The 13,309-nt window shown below is 47.3% G+C and overlaps 1 protein-coding gene across 1 annotated transcript in view; it reads right to left on the bottom strand.

The window, feature by feature from the left end:
- Positions 1–9,360, bottom strand: part of MAGT1 (magnesium transporter 1) — a 36,353-nt gene extending 26,993 nt beyond the window's left edge. The window contains exons 1-4 of the mRNA XM_015426442.1: positions 9,207–9,360; positions 5,458–5,627; positions 4,866–4,983; positions 4,056–4,196 (exon numbers count right to left, since the gene is read on the bottom strand). Coding sequence (XP_015281928.1) covers positions 4,056–4,196; positions 4,866–4,983; positions 5,458–5,627; positions 9,207–9,290 — 513 coding nt within the window. The 5' untranslated portion in view covers positions 9,291–9,360. The remainder of the gene's footprint in view (positions 1–4,055; positions 4,197–4,865; positions 4,984–5,457; positions 5,628–9,206) is intronic.
- Positions 9,361–13,309: the final 3,949 nt, after the last annotated feature.

A 13,309-nucleotide genomic window follows, 5' to 3' on the forward strand; every position in this document is an offset into this window, starting at 1 on the left:
GGGAGGGAGGGGAGAAAATGTAAATAAATATTAACACTCAATGTAACAATTTAAACAAACAATTAAAAAAATTAAAATTAAAAAAAAAACATTACTACAAAAAGACTCCAAACACATTTGCATGTTATCCAAAACAGTGATGGGAATGGCAGTTTACACATTAGTTTTACAACTGGCGCGCATGACCGGGACCTGGGTGCGAGATGAGGAGACAGCAGCTCTCTCCCAGCTGACTCCTCCCGGGTTCTCGGTCCTTCATCAATCTCGGACTAAGGGGTGGGGGGGGAGTGGCCCTGTTCATCCGGGAGGCTCGGTCCTTCTGGGCGCTCCCGCCACTGAAGCTCACAGGCAGAGTGCACTGGCTTTGTGGGGGAAGCCAGGGAGAGTTTGGCTATTTGGCTGATGTACCGTTTACCCAATGCGCCAACAAATAGTCTGTCATCCTCGCTGGAGATCGTATCAGGCTGGGCACCGGAGCACCCTAGATTGATAGTCTTGGGTGACTTCAAGATCCATGCTGATGACGCAGCTTCCACGCGGCAAGGGACCTGTTGTCATTCATGGCGATGCTAGGACTCTGCCAATATGTAACGGCTCCCACTCCCCGAGCGGGACACATGCTTAATCTGATCTTCACAGCGGGGGTTACAGTGGACCGAATTACTGCTATGGCAGTACCATGGTCAGACCACTATGCCCTGAAGGCCTGTGTGAACATTCCACCCTGACCCTGTTTGGGCAGCAAGCATATTTTAGCTCACCCACGGAGCCAAATGGACCCTATGTGGCTTCAGATGGCCCTGCGGGATCCAATGCCCCCTGGTGGCTTGCTGGATGAGCTTGTCGAGGACTGGCACAGACTACTCTCGGCAGCCACCATCTGCACCTCCGGTCTAGTATACCCAGGAGCTGTGGCTGATGAAGCAAAGGCTCAGAGAGCTAGAGACAGTGGCGGCGCACTCACGATGAAGCTACAAGAGCATCCCATAGGACATTTATGAGATCCTATGAGATGGCAGTCAGAGCTGCTAAGAGAGGGGACTACGCGGTCACGATTGCATCTGCGAGCTCTCACCCAGCCCAATTTAGAACAATTCAGTCTACTACTACTCCGCCACAAGGCAGACCAAATGCTAGGGAATTGGAGATTGGCTGTGAGACTTTTGCGAGCTATTTTGCAGATAAAGTCTTGTCACTCCGCCATGACCTTCCCACCACAGCTGAGACAGTAAGGGAACTCGAGGCTCCATGCACATCTTCTTGTCAGGTTTTGGGTTATTTCAGTCTGCTCAGCCTAGAGGAGGTCAACAAACTACTCTCTACGCCCGACCACTTGCAGCCTTGATCCGTGCCCATCATGGCTAATTAAAGCTGGCCATGATGGGCTACAAGGTGCCCTAAGGGAAATTATCAAGTCCCTCTCCGAGGAACTGTTCCCTAGAGCACTCAAAGAGCCAGTGATATGCCCTCTGTTAAAAAAAAATCCGTGGATCCAGCCAAATTGGCTAGTTACCAGACAGTCTCCAATTTGGCCTACTTAGGCAAATTAATTGAGAGAGCAGTGGCAATTCAGTTGCAGGGGGTTTTGGATTCGATCCCTACCTGTCTGGCTTCCGACCAGGCCATGGGACAGAGACGGCACTGGTCACCCTCATGAACGACCTTTGGAGGCATCTGGATTGGGGCGGTTTGGCGCTGTTTTGTTGTTGGAGCTGTTGGCTGCATTTGACATGGTCGACCACCAACTACTGCTCCACCGCCTCGCCAAGACGGATCCAGGAGTCTGCCTTGCAGCGGCTTCCCTTGTTACTTCAGGGTTGGGGACAAAGGGTGGCCTTAGGGGAACAGCTGTCCCGAAGGCACCAGCTAATTTGTGGAGTGCCCCAAGGAGCACTACTGTCCCCAATGTCATTTAACATCCACATGCGTCCCCTTGCCCGGATTGCCCAAGGCACTGGGCTAGGATGTCACCAATATGTGGATGACACCCAGCTCTATCTGATGTTGGGCAGCCAGTCTGACTCTAGTCCAGAAGATCTGGACCTGGCGTTACAAGCTGTGGCTGGTTGGCTTGGACTGAGTCAGCTGAAATTGAATCAGACAAAGATGGAGGTCCTGTGCGTGAGTCAGAGTGGCCCAAGGGTAGGGATCCCACTCCCAACCTTTGATGGGTCGCCGCTGGTTCCAGCGCCAGAGGTTAGGAGTTTGGGAGTGATCTTGGATGCCTCCCTAATGATGGAGGCTCAGGTAGCAGCCACTGTGAAGTCAGCCTTCTATCATCTTCGGCTGATTAGATAGTTGGTTCCCTTCCTCAAATGCAACTACTTGGCGACAATGATCCATGTGATGGTCAACCTCAAGACTGGATTACTGTAATGCTCTCTACATGGGGCTGCCATTGTCCCAAAGTCAGAAGCTGCAATTGGTGCAGAATGCAGCAGCCAGGCTGTTGTTGAATCTCCCCATATAGGAGCCCATTCAGCCTGCTCTAAAAGCACTGCACTGGCTGCCCATAGCACACCGAATTCACTTCAAGGTGCTGTTTTTGACCTTTAAAGCCCTTTATGGTCAGGGGCCTACCTACCTGAGTTTCCCTGTATGTTCCCCAGACAGCACTGTGGTCAGGGTCCCAAATCGTTTGGCCCTCCCAAGCACCAGAGAAGAAGAAGAAGAAGAAGAGTTTGGATTTATACCCTGCCCTCCACTACCCAAAGGTGTCTCAGAGTGGCTTACAAACTCCTTTCCCTTCCCCTCCCTACAACAGACACCCTGTGAGGTGGGTGGGGCTGAGAGAGCTCTGACAGAAACGGCTCTTTTTCACGAACAGCTGTTATCAGAACTACGGCTTGCCCAAGGTCATCCAGCCCGGTGCAAGTGGAGGAGTGGGGAATCAAACCCGGTTCTCCCAGATTAGAGTCCGCGCACTTAACCACGACACCAAACTACACTAGGTTGGCTTCAACGAGGGCCAAGGCCTTCTCAGTAATGGCTCCATACTGGTGGAATGAGCTCCCGGAAGACATCAGGGCCCTACAGGACCTTTTACAGTTCCGCAGGGCTTGTAAGATGGGGCTCTTTCACCAGGCCTTCAACTAGCGAGCCACACTTAGCAAACCGAGGCCCTGGCCCCAATACTAATACCACCATCAACAGCCTGTACTCAGCTGATATGACCCAGACTGAGATGTCAGCGACAGTACTCTTATGCTGATGCTACTAACGCCTCGCCATCACTATATGATTTGCACCAGCACTTTATGTAGTGTTTTACATATATATATTTTACATAATTCTCAGTTTTATCCGTTCAATAACATTTTGTGTACGCCCCCCTGAGCCTGCTTCAGCCGGGGGGGGGGGGGTTGTTTGGTTTATAAATTAAATAAATAAATAAATATCATCTAAAGTACAAAGAATAGCCTGCACTTCCGAAGTTAAAAGCTCAACGTTAATTCATGTTCTTTCCATATAACTAGGTTGGGATTAGGTAGTACAAGAGGGTGCCCAGAAAAAAATCTTTGTCCTGGGGCCCATGGGGGTTCTCAGCAGCCCTTACAGGAACACGCCCTTACACCATCTGGCAGGAGATCCGAACACGTAGGAAAACAAAGTAGGGCTTAAATCACGGATCTTCCATAAAGAAATTGATATGAGCAAAGACTGCAACTGCATGCCCTTCCATACCTCAAACCTTACTGAACACAACCTTCTCTTGACTAGGCATGCACGGAAGACCCAAGTCACCCAGGAGGATTTTTTTAAAAAGACATTACATATCTCTCCAATATACTTACTACAAAATAAACAGGCATTTTGAAAAAGTCACCATAATTACCTATCGTTTTACAAGGATGCTTAAAACAACTGGAAGGCTGCATTTTGAGTCTCAGCATTGTGCTCCGCTGCCTGAATCTATTCAAGGAGGCCAGACATGCTGGGCGAGGCCTGGGCTCAGGAGCAGCCTTGCTCTGGCTGAAGAGCACAGCAACTGATTCCCATTCTAGGCATCAGGCTGAGAGGCATACTACAAGTTCTTCTCAGAAGCCTTTACTTACATTGACATCGGTCCTATCAGCCACCCAGCGGGCGAGCTGTTCAGCAGCAAATCCCCGCACCTGCAATTCATAGGTGTCTCCTCTTTTTGGTTTCCCTTTTGTTGGGAAGTTAATGAAGGTCGGGGCTGAATTCATGTTTAGCTGTATTTTAAGAACCACAAAGAAAACAGTTGCTGATTAAAATTGATTTAATTGTAAACAGTTCATATTTCATGTCAATTCTGAAATTACTCAGAACCAATCTGGGCAATCAGGCTGCTTGCTTGGAGCAGCAGCATTCATTTTAGTCTGCAAACGAAATGTATTGGGTCTGCGCTGCAATCCCCACGACCTTCCAGGAACACGAGTGATTCGGTTACAAGAAAGAAAACTATTTCATATCATTTGGGCTGCAACAGTGAAGCTACTTAATACTCTAGAGCAGTGTTCCCTCTCAGTTGAGTTAGTGTGAGCTAGCTCAGTTTTTTAGCCTCCGGCTCACACATTTTTGTCTCAGCTCAGGAAGGATGGCTCCAGAACACATTAATTTATGCAGTAGCCAAATCACCTGCTCACAACTTTAATGCTGGTAGCTCACAAAGTAGAATTTTTGCTCACAGGACTCTACAGCTTAGCGGGAACATTGCTCTAGACCCTAGAGCAGCAAATGACACCTGCTTTCCTTATGCCCAAATCCTTATCACAGCTTCCAAGCAGGTGCAGTTATTTCTGTCAGACTGGTCAATAATTCTTGTTGAAAGTGACACATGCCCCTGCTCCTAAGCTCCACTGTAATACATATAACTTCACACACACAAAAGAAAATATTACCATCTGAAATACATCAGAACCTTCATCAAAATCTACCATCGCAAAAAAGACTCTGTTGGTGAATGCGGTTGAGTATCGCCAGGAGTTTGCCAGAATCTGGTACTCTTCATCTGCTTGCCTGTACAAATGTAAGGAGATGCTATTCAGTACCTGATCAGGTCAAATGGATGTAGCATCACTAGTCCAGATCCAGAAGACAGAGTTTTTAAGCAAGCAGGCCCATGAAGCTTGAACATGGATGTCAAAATAAAAGCCACACTGTTGCTTTTAATAAAGCCAACTAAAAAGAGTGTGTTGTTATTTTGGTAAGCCTTAATAAAAACTGCTGCATGAGATGCTCTTACTTAATACCACGCAACCACGGTAACTTCAAACACAAAGACCGATCCCTGTTTATGACGAAATGATTTTAAAGGTATAGTTTTGGGGGGGGGGATCAGAGTGATGAATCGCTAGTTCATCAGATTTTGTTAGCATCTAATTTTTTTATATCAGTTGATACCACATGATATTGTAAAGAAAAAAAGAAAAACACACTAGAAATCTTAGGTTGTTCTGTACTCATGAGTTTCTAAGTAACTGAAGTCCATACTTGCACACAACACATTGTCTGTGAGGCTGAAGAGCAGTGAACATAACAATCACAGAGTAGTTTCTCGGTGGCGCTTTTACAAGACGGCGAAATTTGTCACCATTCAGTCGAATGACGGATCTTTTACTGGCCCACTCCATCAGCTGACTGACTTTTTCTGAAAGCACCATCTAGGATACAAAAGCAGGGAAGTTAAGCATTAAACAAGTCTTGTCTTTCAGGACACTGGGCTGTCACACTGCTCATGCCAGGCTATTCTGTATCTCATTTAAATGCATTTAATTTATTTTCTGTACAGATACTTGTTGCTCCAGCTGTTACTTATTCACAAAATTTATATCCGGTCTTTCTCCCCTCGGAAGGGCCACTGAGGCAGCTAACAATTTAAAACATACACGATGCAATCACATTTTAAAACCATTAACATCCCAGGTTTATATAATAGCCCAGGCTGGCCTAATCCCATCACCTCTCAGAAGCTAAGCAGGGTCAGCCCTGGTTAGTCCTTGGATGGGAGACCACCCAGGAAGTCCAGGGTTGCTATGCAGAGGCAGGCAAGGGCAAACCACCTCTGAAGGTCTCTTGCCTTGGAAACCCTACAGGGGCCCCGGGCACACGGGCTGGATATCGCGGGGGGAGGCGTGGCTAATTGCCCCGGAGGAAACTAACGTGTGGCTGCCCAAGCACACGTCTCTGTCGAGGTCCCGTGGTTCGGGGGAAATGCCGATCAGATTCGTATCCTGCAGCGCGGCACAGAAGCCGCGCTGAGCGATCACACTAGCAATCGCACTTTGTGCGTATGTGCTGTTGGGCACTGTTGCGCATCCTGCGGAGACAAACAGCGGCGGGCGCCGGATGCCACATAAGTCCACCGGAAACGCGATCAGACGCCCACCATTGGCCCGCAGTTTCAGGAAACTAGTACCTCGTAGGTATTAGTTTTTAACTCTGCACCTTCGGCGGGGAGCCACAGGTTCGCCACGGGAGCACTGCGCTTCCCAGATGTTGGGGTGAGATCGCGCCCGGAAAAGCCACGGGACTCCCGTGCCTCTCCCGCAGCAACTTTGCCGTGGGACTGGGGCCAGGGTCGCTATAAGTTGGCTGCAACTTGATGGCAAAAAAACAACAACTAGGGAGTGATCCTAAGCAGGTCAGCTCAGAAGTAAGCCCCATTATATTCAGTGAGGCTTACTCCCAGGAAAGTATTCTTAGGATGCAGCCCTAGCGTCAGATCCTGCTCCTGCCAGGTTAAGAAGGAGAGGTGTGCCTACAAGCTCACACTCCTCCACCACCTTTCCTTCTATAACTGTGATCCATAGACCCAGATCCTCAGGTGGGCTGCAGAGACCCCAAATCGCTGCCTTTTGGAAGGACCTCCTGCTAGTGCACATGTGTTAAGAGCATCACTACATGTACACGGACAGGAGCGGTGGGGGGGTGAAGTGATGAGGATTGTTACATGTCTCTGATCTAAGGCTTGCTGTGCCCTGTAAAATACCCTGGGTGCTCAGCCTGTGCCCAGCTGCCTACTGCCCTGATCCTGGCTGAACAATGCTGAAGTCATAACTGTGGCTCCCCATCTTCCAGCGATGACTAATGACTTGCAGTTCAGTGGGTCCTCTAGAACAGTGGTGCCCGATTTGTGGGTCAGGACCAAAAGCAGGTCACAAAGCCTTTGAAAATGGGTTGGGGGCCAGCCCGCCCTAATAGCTGGGCCTGGCCTTCCTATTTCTCTCTTTTGCATTTGGAAAACCAAGATGTGGCCCTAGAACAAGTGTCTGCCTTTTCATATATTAGTGGGAATTTTTTCTTCACTGCATGAGCATGTTCATCATGTCACATGTGACCTGATGGTTACTAGAGTGAGTTTCTTAGACTCTTACAGGGGATTAGAAGGGCTAATGGAGAAGGAGAGGGTGGTCAAAGCCTGAACCTTCATATGCAAAGGCTGTGTAGCTCAGAACGCCACTTGATAGGGGTTCACCATTGTGAGATGTTTGTTGGATTCTCAGAAACATCTGATTAACCACTGTAGAAAATGGAATGCTAAACTAGATGGGTGCCAAGGCCACAGTTTGCCCAGGGCACCAAAGAAAAATTGGGCTAGTCCCAAATGAGTCATCATAACAGGGAAATTTGGACTGGCGGGTCTCCACAGCAAAAAGTAACTGCTGCTCTAGAAAGCTGTATACTTAAAGCAGGGTATCCATACACTTTTATTTTAAAAAGTTTATTCTTTCATTTAATGCATTTTTGCATTAATCCCCTTCTGTTTTCCATCAGATTCAATGGGAAAAATAATTCCTCAGCTGTCACATTTTTGCATTCTCATCCAATTTCAATCAATTTTTTCAGGAACTGCAACTGTTTCAGTGAAACTTCCTGCCAAATTTCTGAAAGGCGTAAGAAGGGCTCCTGTTTTCCAGTCAAAAGACCAATCAGATTTTTTGTTCCTATTGAAATAAAAACACAAGTCCGAGAGTGTAGCTCAGCAATCAACATCCACCCTGACCAACCTTAGTGCAACTATATCCCTGAATATTCACCCCCCTTCTTTCCTCTTCTTCCCGATTCTCTTTGCAACACCCCCCAAGCTGGGCCCTATATGGCAAGGAAGACAAATGCTGCCTCAGCACGTGGTACTCTGTGCTGCTCTGCAGACAACTCACAGAATCCTGCTGCGGCGATCCATTCCTCTTGAACACACATAGGCGTAATGTTCATGGGGGCGGCGGGGCTTTAGCCCGCGCCGCAACTTTCAACTCAGCCTCCCCCGGGAGCCACCCTTGCTCCTAGCAAAGCAATGCCTCTGGCCCAGCCCCACCCCCCCCCCCCCCGGAAATTTGAAAGTCTACACCCTTGTGAACACACACGGTGTACTTCCTGGTGATCACGGGCCAACCATTAAAAGCAGAGCATTATAAAACTACCATAAAGTCCCTTTTAAACCAAGACTAAAAGATGCATATTAAAAAAACAAAAAAGCATAGACCCAGCAATTAAAACACAGGGCCAGGAAGAGGGAATCACTGGCAGAATGGCCAGGCAGAACAATAAACATCTCCCCCCCGCTGGCAGAAGGCGGGGATGGAAAGGGGCAGAGGAACCTCCCCGGTTTTGATGCCGCGGCCGTGAAGGCCCGCTCTCCCCTTGCCACCCACCTAACCTCAGTGGGCGGGAGCCTCCGAAGCCAGGCCTCCAAAAACGACTGCGGCAGGCAGGTGGCTCCACGGGGCGGGGGAGAGGCAGGGCCGGCCCCAGCTTATTTTGCACCCTAGGCGAGGATCCCATCTGCCCCCCCCCCCTTGCGCCCACCAATTGTCAAAAATAAATTTTAGGAAGAATGAAAAACACAAATAATCAAGAAACTCCCAGAGTATGGGGCCGGGTGCAGTTTGGTGCCCCGAAGGGCCGTCCCGCTCTAGGCGATTGCCTAGTCCGCCTAGTGAGTGAGCCGGCCCTGGGGAGAGGGCAGTCCCCAGGCTGCACGTGGCTTTAGAGGTCAGTGTCGGCACCTTGCGTCGGACCCAGACCAATGTTCCCTCTAAGATGTGGAGTCCTGTGAGCAAAAAGTCTACTGTGTGAGCTACTGGCATTGAAGTTGTGAGCCAGTGATGTGGCTGCTGCATAGATTAGCTTGCTCTGGAGCCACCCCTTCCTGAGCTCAGGCAAAAATGTGTGAGCCGGAGGCTAAGGCGGCCGCCCGGCGGCTCGGCCCCGCGCGCGCCTCAGCGGGCCTCGCCGCTCACCTCCTTCTTCTTCTGCCCGCCGACGCCCGTCCAGGCCACGAACAAAGCCAGGCAGCCCAGCACCAGAGTCCGCCGCAGCGCCATGGCGGAGCGCGCCCGGCCTGCCTCCGTCCCGGCCTGCCCTCTGAGGGACGCTCGCCGCACGCACGCACGCACGCGCTGCCAGAGTCCTATTGGCTGAGGGGCACTTCCGCGGCTCGCCCATTGGCCCATCCTAGTTCCTGTTGCCCTGGTCGTTTGGGTTGCGACTGGGTCAGGGGGCGAAGGGGGAGGAGCAGGAACTCCCTGAGCGAATGGAAGAGGAGCAAGTTGTTGCAATGGGATTGGCCGTCGGAACCCTGGAGGCGGGGCTTGTGAGGAGGGACTTTGAAGCCCTGGAAGACACGTCTAGGAAACCAGGAAGGGGCCCGTGCGGAATGTGAAAGTGTTGGCACAGAAGCATTCAGTCCGGAGGGTGCGAAAGAAGTCTGAAGGACTGAGCAGTGACTCGCAAAAGTGCATACCGTGCCACCATGTTGTTAATCTTTAAAGGCGCTACTGGACGTTTACTCCTTTCTACCATTCTTAGAAACCACAACATTCAAAAACCAGTGGGGGGACATTTTAACCTTCCATGGCATTCAGGTGCTGACCTAAGAGTAGCAGTTCTTTTGCAAAGGAGATCAGAAAAAGAGACGGCTGAATTGCAATTGACCATAAAACTCAAGACAATGCAAACTCCTGGACTGAATTGAGACCTAGGTTTCTTCTCTCATTACCAATGCCTGCTATTGTCTTTTGGCAATCCCTTCATTCTCCAAGATATAAGGACAGATGGACTCACAGTCCAGCTGTATCTGAAGAAGTGAGCAGTGAGTCATGGAAGCTCATCCCCTGCCACAAATTTTGTTAGTCATTAAGGTGCTGCTGTACTCTTGCTCTTTCACTAATAAGGAATGCAAGCTGTGCTGTTAGGTTTCTCCCCTCCCCCCCACATGTGTTAGAAATGGAAAGGGTGATCTCTCCAAGTTCCATGGGATGGACTATCTCTCATACCTGGAATAAAACATTTTGGGGTCTTAAACCAAGGACTCTTCCCCCACCATACCTGGAATAAAAACATTTGGGGTCTTAAACAAAGGACTCTCTTTTTCTGGGGTGCTCTCTCTGGCTCCCTCCCTCCCTCTGAAGAAAAAGTGTGCTTCTACCTGGAATAAAACGTTACTGGTCATCTTAGAAGTCCCACAAGATGCCATTTACAAACTGTTGTTTTCCAGTGTGTCGCAATGACAGTTTGTGCCGCAAAAAGTAGTATAGCTATTCTTTGTATGATGGAGTGACTCACACAGTCCGCAGCCCAACTGTTCAAAAATAGATGTTCAGGAGTAGGATTAATATCTATATTGTTAAAGGATTTGATCTGGTCTAGCACTTCGTTCCAGAAGGGGATAATTTTAGGACAGAAAACCCAACAATGCATGTAGTCTCCTATGCTGCCACAATTCTTACAACATTTTGGATTATACATTGGGTTCATGTGAGCCAGCTTTTGGGGAGTTAGATACCAGTGCAAAAGTATTTTAAATGTTTGCAGTTTCATGGAAGTTATTCTTGAATGAAATGGGGGAGATGTCCAGATGCGATCCCATGCTTCAGCTGAGAGAGCAGTACTGCAAGCTTTATGCCACATATTTTGATAGGATAACCTTTCTGCATCTCTCAGAGAGACAAGTATTTTATGCACCTTGGAGATCAGACCCTTCTTTGAGACACTGGCAATGGCAATAATCGCTCCACGTGCTGTAAGTGGTTCTTTTAGAATGGATTCATGGTGAATTTGGGAACACATATGGGATATTTGTAGATACTGCAGCCAGGGTATATTTTTTTGTAACTTAGTTTCTAAATTTGTTTTAGGCAACAGCAGCTTCTTAGCAGTAAGGTCCTGGAGAGTGATGATGTTGGCTTTTTTCCAGTGCTTATAAACAGGATTATTAAGGCCCGGTTGGAACCACTCCTGATTTATAAAGGTCTGGTAACGTGAAATAGGTGGCGGCAACAATTTTTTCATCCGATCCCACGTAGTCAGCATTGCTGACAGCAAGGGATTAGAGCGAACTTGTTTTGGTCTGCTAGTGGCCTTTTGCCAGATAACCTCCTTAACATCAAAGGGAGCCGTATAGGCAGCATATTGTGTGGACCGATCTGACTCTTCGCCCGCAAACATCGACTGTATCACCTGTGAGATATGTATGGCCTTATAATAGGATAGTAAATTAGGGAAGTTTATTCCTCTTATGCCGAAGTTCTGTACAGTATAGTCTTTTTAATTCTGTGATGCTTGTATGCCCAAAAGAAATTTAAAAGCATCGATTGCCATTTGTATATTTGTGACGTACTGATAAAAATTGGGATATTCCGAAAAAGAAATATAAATTTAGGCAGAACAAAGGATTTGATAATGTTGAGCAATTTAATCCCCAGATAGGGTAGACTGTCTGTGATCCAAGAATAGTCAAACTGTGCTTTGACAGCTAAAGAGGTTTTTTTTAACCAGATTTATTGGTAGTAAGTGCGATTTTGCAATATTAACCTTGAGCCCAGAGATAGAACTGAAGTAAGATAAATGTCTTTGAATTGAGCTTAATGAAGAGATTGGTTGAAATAAAAATAACATGTCATCTGCAAACAATGACGCTTTGAATTCTTTTTGGTGAAGGACAGTGCCTTTTACATCTTTATCCCCTCTAATTAAGTTCGCTAGTGGGTCAATACAGAGAGCAAAGAGGAGTGGGGAAAGAGGGCAACCTTGCCTGGTGCTGCGCTGTAAACTAAACGAATCTGATATTGTATGATTGATTTTAAGATGGGCCCTGGGGTCGGCATAAATGGCCCCAAGAGCTGATAAAAATTTCTCACCAAAGCCCCTATGTTTCATCACACTTTTTAGATATGGGATCTCCACCGAATTGAAAGCCTTCTCCAGATCTAGCGATAAGAAGGCTGCTGAGATGTTTTTGGATTTGCAATAACTCAGAATTGTGAGAGCTTTATGTAAGTTTTCTGTTATGTCCCGTTTGGGCATGAACCCGACTTGGTCCTGATGGACATATTTGGTGACAAAGGCATTAAGGCGATTAGCCAAGATCGACATAAAAATTTTAAAATCAGTATTAAGCAGTGATATAGGTCTGTAAGAGGCAGGCTGAGATGGATCTTTACCCTGTTTTGGGATAACTATAATTGCCGCACTATTCCATGAAGGTGGAAGACAACCTGTGCTCATAATGTGATTGCAGGCCTCTGACAGCGGCTCTGCTAAAAGCTGAGCAAATTGCTTATAAAATTCAGGAGTGAAGCCATCTGGGCCTGGTGCTTTGGATGATTTCAGTCGTTTGATTGCATTAGTTACCTCCTGTGGTGTGATGGGTTCTTCCAATTGATTTTTATGCTCCTCTGAAAGAGGTTGTACTATTGGGTGTGCCTTGAAAAAGGACTCTAGTTCAGCATCAGAAACGTGTGATGAGGCATATAGTTTTTTTATAAAAAGCCAAAAATAATTTAGATATAGCCTCTGTATCACAATGAGATTCCCCATTGGTATCTTTTAAAGCTGAGATCAGTCTAGCTTGTTGTTGTTGCTTCACTTGTTTAGATAAAAACTTCAATGATTTGGGGGTGAATGCCCAACCTCTTTGTTTTGAATATAAAACATTTTTCTGTATTTGTGTCATCTCTAATATTTCTAGATTTTTACGTTCTGCCAACAGTTTTTTGTAAACCTTAGGACTACCCCACTGCTTATGTTGATTTTCCAATATACTTATGTTCTTCTGGAGGTCTAGTCTCAATTTTTGTTTCTGTTTTTTAATATAAGATGCCGTGGAGATTAGTTGACCCCTTACCACCGGTTTCATCGCGTCCCATAATACTCTAGGTGACACTGAACCTGCTGGGTTATCCTGAACAAAGTGTTTGATGTTTCCCTCAATCTTTGCCACTACTTGATCATTCATTAATAAAGAGCTGTTTAAAGACCATGTTGGTGTTTTTAACGATTCCTTGCGTTTTTGTGTGTGTCTCTCTTTAAAAGTTTGGTTGCATGGCTGTGGTAAGTAGACTAG

This window comes from Gekko japonicus, unplaced genomic scaffold (genome assembly GCF_001447785.1).
Source record: "Gekko japonicus isolate JY-2015 unplaced genomic scaffold, Gekko_japonicus_V1.1 scaffold984, whole genome shotgun sequence".
Taxonomy (NCBI): Eukaryota; Metazoa; Chordata; class Lepidosauria; order Squamata; family Gekkonidae; genus Gekko; species Gekko japonicus.